The sequence below is a fragment of the Lucilia cuprina genome, chromosome 4 (genome assembly GCF_022045245.1).
Source record: "Lucilia cuprina isolate Lc7/37 chromosome 4, ASM2204524v1, whole genome shotgun sequence".
NCBI classification, from domain to species: domain Eukaryota; kingdom Metazoa; phylum Arthropoda; class Insecta; order Diptera; family Calliphoridae; genus Lucilia; species Lucilia cuprina.
The window spans coordinates 598724-608017 of NC_060952.1; the positions used below are offsets into that span (position 1 = coordinate 598724).

The 9294-nt window shown below is 26.7% G+C and overlaps 1 protein-coding gene across 1 annotated transcript in view; it reads right to left on the reverse strand.

Annotated features, from left to right (window-relative positions):
- LOC111684599 (dynein axonemal heavy chain 10) overlaps positions 1-9294 on the reverse strand; it is a 126287-nt gene that overhangs the window by 60634 nt on the left and 56359 nt on the right. Inside the window, 3 exon segments of the mRNA XM_046948842.1 lie at positions 2312-2432; positions 4698-4806; positions 7332-7565. Coding sequence (XP_046804798.1) covers positions 2312-2432; positions 4698-4806; positions 7332-7565 — 464 coding nt within the window.

Genomic DNA, 9294 nt, shown 5'->3' on the forward strand with positions numbered 1-9294 from the left:
TTACTTAGGGTTATAAATTTTTTAAGAGGCAAAATACCACAGCGCTACCTTATAGCCAATACTGTCTGATAATATGTATCTATTTGTTAAGTCAATCTGGTAAAAAAAACTTTCAGCAACAAGAGCAATTTCTGAAAGGCTTTTGTTTGTAATGTTTCTTAAATTATTTTCATAATTTATCTAAAATTAGCGGCTGAACCGATTTTCTTTAAATTTGAAATATTTGTAGATCTATTCTTGGAGGGTGTTATAGGCTATATCGTTTTTCAAAACTTGGACTAGGAGGGCGCAAAGAGGGGTTAAAATTAGTGAAAAGTGGTGAAAATTAGTTATTTTGAGCATGAATACCAATTACTGTCTTTACTAAAGCCAAAATATATTTCATTAAGCTTGCTAAAGTTGGACCAAAAGAGGACAAAAGGGAGAAAAACTACTTTTGTGCTTTGAGACCAATTTTTCTGTTAGCAAAAACAGAGTTCTGTATTTGCTGTGTAAAATATCCTAGACACTAAATTTAAAAAGCGGTTAAAATTAGTACTTTTGAGCATTAATACCAATTACACTATGCGACAAAAATAAATACCTGGGAAGTAATACTATTTTTCTAAAAGGTGGATCCGTGTAGAATAAGAATTGGTTTTTGAAATTTGCCAAACACCTCCAAAATCTTGAGTTATTTGTAAAAACCCGGTTTTCCTACCTTTAAGCACTTAAATGTCAGTAACTTAGTGGAATCTGAGCCGATTTTAAGTTTCACGGATTTAGAAAGCAGAAGCTGGGGCACGTATAATGACATATATAACGTTAAGTAATCTGGAGAAATATGTGTGCATTTCATCAGCAAACATATTTTTTATTTTAGTTTTGCACCGTTGTCCAAGTTTGGAGATATTTTTTGAAAGTATGTATTTCATAACCAATTTCAAAACCCATGTCTATTCATGAGAAAAACGCATTTTGTTTTTAAAAATCCGTTAACAATTGACGACGTTATTGATCTTTTTTTTAATACAAAATTTAAAAAAAAAACTGATTTCCCGAGATTGGGAGATTGGGCTAAATATTAGCCGATCCTTATACAATTTGGTGGAAGGGTTTAAATTTATAAAAAAGTTATTTACGCTGAATTTTATCGTGATATTGATGTTACTAAGGGAATTATGGAATTAAAGGCTTTTACTTATGGAGGATTTGCATGGGGACTTAGATTAGATAAGGTCCGATCAATACAAAAATCGGTATAATTGAGTTTGCTGTAATCTTAAGTGATACTGCTGATTCTTTAGACAATATGGTCTTATTTGGTCCTAGTCTCCATACAAACACTCCTTCAGAAAATGACTTGAATTCCATAAATCTCCTCCTAATATTAATATCATGATTAAATCCAGCATATATAACATTTATATAAACATAAGTCCTTCCTTCAATTTTTTCGAAGATCGGCCCGTATTTAACCCTATCTCCCATATAAAGCATCATTCAGAAAATCAGTTTTTGAACAATTTTGTATTAAGAAAAAGATCAATAACGTCGTCAATTGCTAACGGATTATTAAAAACAAAGTTGCGTTTTTCTCATGAATAGACATTCATTTCTAATCAATTAATAAAAAGTACGGTTCCTATATAAATACTTTCAAAAAACATCTCCAAACTTGGACAACGGTGCAAAACTAAAATAAAAATTATGTTTGCTGATGAAATGTAAACATATCTCTCCAGAATCTACTTAAAACCCTAGGTCTAAAAATCTAATCTGTTATAAAATATAATAATTGCTTCAAAGAACATTTTATTGTCCGACATTAATAAGATTTAACCTATTATATAAATTTGTACATAGCTAAGTTGTTGTATTCTGGATATATTTACAATCTCAAAATGTAAACTACTTGTGCTGAAAAATATGAATTAGATTTAATAATAAATTGAAAATAGAATTTTTAGTAAATTATTAGATTTTACGAATACTGTAAACACATTTTCCGTAACGAGTAAAATATTGCATTTTTTGCAGTAACTAGTAAAAATGATTGCAATTTTTTGCAGTTTCCTAAATACTGAAAATTGTTGCAGTAACCAGTAAAAACTGAATATTGATTTTTTCTGTAATATGTAAACTTTACTGAATACTAAAAACTTATTTTTACTGGAATTTTACTGGTACTACAAAGTACGCATCTATGATGTTAGACCGACTTCATGAAATATTCACTGTTATGTTATATGATGATACCCTAAGGTTTTATTTACAAAATATGTACATATAAATAATTGTGTATACTTGTATATTTCAATATTTTACCTACCTTGATACTTCGAGGTCTGTTCCGTAATCGTAAATAGCTTTTTTAGACAAATAACGATTCGAACGGCGCATTTCATCTAATACATCATTCATCCAATTTTCTACACGGCCCTGGATTCGAACTACAAATAAATAAATAAAATAATGGGATGCGAAAATATTATTTTTTAAATAACAAACAATATATATATTTTTTAATTTTTGGCACTTAATTTTCTATTATATGTAGATTGGGTTTTATTTTGCAAATTATCCATAAATATCGTAGAAATAGGAAAAAATTTAAAAAGTTTCCCTAATGTACAAAATCATACATTTTACGAACTTTTCAACAAATGTCATGTTCGATTTATGCAATTTATTAAAAATTCAATTTAAGATATGTATTACTTTTATCTTTGCACACACATATCATATAAAACCCTATAGATAAAATGTTTATACATTCTACCACCATAGAAGGTTATAGTGAATCAAGTTTTTTGCCTACCATTTTTAACAGAATTTTGTATCGAATAAACAGGTGAAAAGTAAATTTATGTTTTCCAATTAAAAATAGATATTCTGTTGAATGGGAAAACCGTGAAAAATATTAAAATACAAATTTTGGTGCATTTGTTGTTGCATTTTATTGCTTTTCATTTATTTGCATTTTTAGAATTCCACTTATTTTTTTTTTTTTTTGGTTTTTTTAAATAATTAAGAACACTATGTTGAGATGCTATCCTCTAAAAAGACCTTAGGTTGCTTGGAACCAAATTAATTCTTATAGGTATATATGGCAACAAAAAGTCCAAATTTATATAGGAGTGATAAACATATTGAATTTTATAAAATAATGCAAATAACAAAAAACCTAAAAAAACTAAATACTATATCGGCTAAAAAAATTGACAATACGTTCACATTTGATCAAACATCTCGTTAATTAATATCACGATTTTACTTCTTATCCTATTAAAAATAAAATAATAAAATTACTTAACTTTTCTAAAATAATTGTTCAGATAAATTTTTTTTTAAAAATTTGGAAAATTTTACGTAGACAAATTACTTAGTTGATTGACTGTATATATATGTTGTTATGCCGTGTGCAACACCACGAAATATTCATCTAAGACTGAACAAAGTATATAGCCGCTCTTATGAAATTTGAAGCTATGCGGGTTATTATCCTAAACGGAATGATTTTTTTTTTGGATTATGCGGGTATTCTCCGATGTATTTTTCGGTTGGGTTCTTAAGGGGTCGTAACTCCCATAAATGATATATGTATGTAAATAAAAGTAGAAGTTTTTTTCCATTTTATTCTTACATATGGTTTGATTTTGTCCCATACTGCCTTATTATCGACAATAACGACGAAAACAACAAAAAATAAAACATAAAATCATGAATGGGTTCAATATTCGCCTTTACCGAATCTTATATACCCTTCACCGAAGTGTATTTAAAGTCAGTTTAATTTTATAACATTTCAATTTATTTTACTTTAGCAATAACACAACATGAAACAACATAAACTATCTATAAAAGTATCAAAAAATACGTAAAACAATCAAACCAGCATACAACAAAATATAATTTTTATCAATATTCGTATATTCTTTCTATTTTTGCCTATATCTTCCTTATTTAGGAAGGATTTTGTTAAAAGTATGTCTGACAGAATTATTAACGATTTGGATCCCTAAAATATTTGGGATTCAGAAATTTTATTTCTACATGCACACAGACGACACATCTATAAGGATCCAAAATATATATAATTTATATGGTCGCGAAATTATATTGTGGAAATTACAAATTGAATAATAACTTATATATACCTTTCTCACAAAGGTGTAGGGTATAATAACTGCTTTTCTTTTCGTCATTATTACTTCTTTTCTGTTTCCTGTATCCGTTTTTGTTTTTATTTTTTTAATTTGAAAAAGATTCAAATCTTCTCAATCGTAATATATAAATTGCTTAAAACGGCAAGAAACAATAAAAATGAAAAAAAAATAACCGGAAGTTTAAAAAATTTCAATGGTTAACTGGTCAAACGTTTGATTTTAATGATTATGATTTGTTTTATTTTTGGTCGTTTCGTATATTGTCCAATTAACGGTTCACTACACTTAACAATTGAAAAAAGGAAGTCATATAATTGAATTGTTCTCATTATTATTACTGGTATTATTAAATTGTTCTAATAATTTTTGATTGATTATAAAATACGTCATTAGCAATTAGGTGAGTAATATAAATTGTTGTTAGTAATGATTTAAATTCAAATACAAACCAAAGAACATTAAGTAAAAATACAAGACCGTCAAAAGAAAAACAAAATAATAAACAACATATAATCAATGTATGTATATATGTATATATATCTTACTTACTATTTCGTCGAAAGTCCAAAACTTCTCCTTCACTGGAAATCATAGCATTGACAGTATATATGTTGACGCTTTCCTTGATTATACGCAGCGATTTGACATTATCGTACATCTGAATGTATATTATATAAATTAATATTAAATATTAGCAATATCTATAATAAAGTTTTTTCTTTCTTTTTTTGCTTTCATTTTTACTAAAATCAGTAAATTTTGCAGTATCATTAAAAATATTTTTTACTGCTTACTGAAAAAATTTTCAGTATCCGTGACCGTAATTTTAACAATTATTTATATATTATATAAAATATTTTTATATATTTTTAATATTTTGACATTTTGAGTAAGGTTTCTAATTTTGGTGGTACAACTTTTTATATATACAATGCATTATTCATAATTTATTTTTTAATTCTTTGTAATGATTATATTTTTTAAGTAAAATTTTTTAAGTAGAAATTTGTAACTAATTATGGCCAATAGGCTAGGTTTATTTTGGAAGTAAATTAAATTAAAATATCTACATTACCATTTTGATCCTTCTGCCTTATAGCGCGTGACTATCAGTATAAAATATGTTAAAATAAACATGATTGTCCAATTTTATTAAGTTCCAGGTCCATAAAACACTTCAAAACCCACTACAATCAATCCTATTATAAAAGCACATTCTTAGAATATTTTTATATCTGGGAACTTTCCGAAATATTTTTTAAAATACCATTGTTTCTATATATGAGAATAAGTATATTCTAGTGTATTTTAGAAGTTAGTAATAATGCTTTTCTGTGGAAGTAGATTAGATTTAAGAATTCACAATTCGTAATTTTGACAACCAAGAAGAAAAAATTAAATAAATTTGACTTAGTGTTTTAGATTTTCTTATCGATGATCGTTTAAAGGAGTTAGATCCCATGTGATTAATCAAAAAAAACAGAAATAAATAGGAAATGCAGCCATCATCTTTTTGATTTAAAGCGGATAATGATGAAACTGATAAAGTATTGAATCAGTATCACCATTGGAGTCAGCACCATATTAACTTATTATCAAATCGTATACCTACCATTTTAAAAATCGCTAAAATTATTTATGTTTGTGATGAAGTTTGGGTAAAATTCAAGATTTTTTTTAAAAATAATATTTTTAAATAAAATTCGGGCATTAGTTTTTATCAAAACTAAATGAAAACATGTTTAATTTAATTTCCAATCTTTTAAACCACAGATTAAGCAAAATTCATTAGTTCACTTTAGTAAACATCTTAAGTAATTTCAAAACGTAACGAAATGGATCCAAAATTGATAAATTTTTCTCTATCTCTGTTTTATTTCTTTTGTTTTGAGAGAGAAAACACCTACTCACAATCATTGGTTACAGGTTAATAGATAAAAATATTTTTTTTTCGTAATTTTCACTAAAAAAGACAGATTTCATAATTGATATAACGGCCATGACAAATCGTCGCACAAAGTATTTAAACATATAATTATTATAAATATACAATATATATATGTACTTATATGCAAAGCAAAAAAAAAAAACAACATACATCCAAAAGTTTTTTTTCAAGAAACAACACCGACATCGTATTTCTTTGACCCAACTTAAAATATCGGTCAAGAAATACCGGAGTAGCTAGTATCCAATAGCTAGTGTCCAACAGATAATGAAAATTTAAGCATGCTTTGATTTAAAGGCAAATTTGGATTCATTATACTTATATAATTTTGTAACAAAAAATCATTTCTATTCTATTTCTTAAGTGCTAGATTGTGCTAAATAGAAAACTTTTTGAAAAAAAATTGTGGCTCCTGGTAAAAGTTATAAAAGAAGTCGACAATCTTAGATTATACAAATTATTTTCTTTTAAAAAGTATTTATAAATTTAAACAAATCATTAAAAACGCTTAAACATGAACCGCAAAAATAAATTATTTTAAAAGTTCAGCACATTCTTATATCTTAAACACAAATATTTATAAAAAAAACTTAAGGAATAGAACAATAATTTGTCTTAAGACCACTTTAAGTTACAGCCAAGCTGGAAAACATACTTGAGAAACATATAAGGAAAATATAAGGAAAACGTCATGAAAAAATAATTAGGAAATATAAAAATATAAAGCGAAATGATCACACTTTGCTGTGGATTATTTCCATAAGACTAAGAAGTTTCAGGAAAATGTATTATGGGCATCCGAGTCGCCTTTTAAATTTAATATATTTAGAGATTATGTTTGAATTGTTTTCTCTCAACTATATTTTTTTAAATTCAATTTAATTTTCTCCATTACAATGTCCACATATCAAACTAAATATTAATCATAACCTCAACTTGTGCCTCGACAGGAATTTCGATTTTTTCTATTCCTTAATTTTTTAGAAAGAAAAGAAAAATAATTTGTATAAATAATTTTGATAACTTAGATTATTTCTTTTATAAATTTTACAAGGAGCCGCCACCTTTTTTCATAGAGGTTTTAACTAGCATGATTTATTGTTGCAAAATTACAAATCAAAAGTAAAAATTTGCTTTTAATTCAATGTATAGTTAAATTTCCAGTAAGTGTAAATAAATATGACTATGGCTGTATATATGAAATTGGTATAGCTTTTAATATGATATTGTATTACCTTGATTATATGATTTTGTACGGCTGTTGGCTCTGAGCTGCCCAAAATGGAAAGTAATTCGTCAGTAGATATGAAATAAAATCTCGGGAATATACGTCGTTTGGATTCCAAATATTCATTTAATGATTTTTGACAATTTTCCAAGCCTATACTTAACCCCTGTATCTCTGGCAACCTACCGGGTACGGTGCAAAATATTACCACCAACGGATTTTTGGCACAATCCAACATTATCTAAATGTCACGAATAAAGAGTCAACAAAGAAATATTACCAATAAAAATAAAAGAGATATAAATGCGAAAGGAAACAATAAGAAAATATTTATAAATAAAATAGAAAATAAACAAAAATCAAATAAAAGCAAACAATAAATCAAAGAAGTCATTACTAATGTGTTCGTTCATCGAATATGTGTGCATATACATATGTATGTATGTGGATAAATACATTAGACCGACTTACAACAAATTCCTACATGAAGTTTTAGAAAAGTTTAGTAACGGTATATCATGTAATAGGCTTTTGAAGTCTTTTAAAAACATCGCAATAAAATGGTAAACACCTTGGGAGACGTCATAAAAGAAATGGGATAACATAATCACAACTTTCCGGTTCTTTATAAAATGTGAGTCGGTCTATTGCATAGATTTACATACATACATATGTATGTACATACAAACATACGTATGTACATTAGGTATATAACTATTGACGCTTTTTTGGAATATGAGAAATGGCATAGTATAGTCGTATAAAGCATAAAACAAATATGAAAAATCACGGAATTATATTAATTAGATTATATTGATTAATTAGCCATCACGTGGTGGTATGCCAAAAATTTCGCAAAATTTGTTATCTCCCTAATGTACATATACATAATTATGTTGATGCCTAAATATGTGCGTATATTTATTAGAATGAGCATTGCGGCAAATGTTGCAAATCTAATGAAAACAAGTGCCAAACTCAACAGTAATATAAATAAGTACAACATATTGTTACATGTATTAGTAGCAGAGATGGCGTAGTGCACTAGTTTTTTAGTTAAATCAATATTTCACTAGCACTAAATATTATTTCAAAAAATATATTTTTCACTAATTTTCAGAGGCATGGTTAGGCAACAATTCTATGTTTTTTGTAACAATATTTTGTTGTCAAAACCAAACAATTGTTATTTTTACTGTATTTCATCAATATTTTAGTTACTGAAAACATTTATATGTTTATGACAATAAGCATGAACACAAGAAAGGTGTAGAGTATTATATGGTCGGTCCCGCCCGACTATAATTTCTTACTTGTTTTGACTTAAAAAAAGGAATTAGAGAATTTGTAAGACATTAAATAATTAATTCCTTTTAAGCCCGGAGACCGATATTTTTATCCTGAACAAATATTCACAATTAAAAATGTTTTTAAAATTTAGCACGCCTTTGCGTTCTTCTGCTCGAGTAGAACGTTTATTTTCTTTAAGCGGAATGGTGGACTCTCCTCGGAGAAATTAATTAAGGGATTCCAATTTCGAAAAACTTGTTTTACTTAAAGTCAATAATGGCTAGTTTTTTCTGTAATATGTATTGTTTATTTCTGTAATTGTGTAATATGTGTATTTTAATACAATTTTGACGACTTTTTTCTTTAAATATAATAACCTATTAAATTAAACATTTCTCTGTTGAAAACAAAAATATTTTCTGAACTAATAATTTAGTGTAAAAAATTTCACTAGGCTGTAAAAACAAATATTTTAATTTTTTTTAAATATCATCATCACTAAACTTAAATAAAAGTAGTGAATAATTTTGAACTACAACTAATTATTGTGACAGTTAAAAATTAGTGCACTACCCCCATTTTAGAAAGCATATATTGAAGAATAAAACAAAAAATAATTCTTAATTTCAAACATTTGTGGTTGTTCGAGACGACTATTAAACAATCACTTTTAGTGTTAT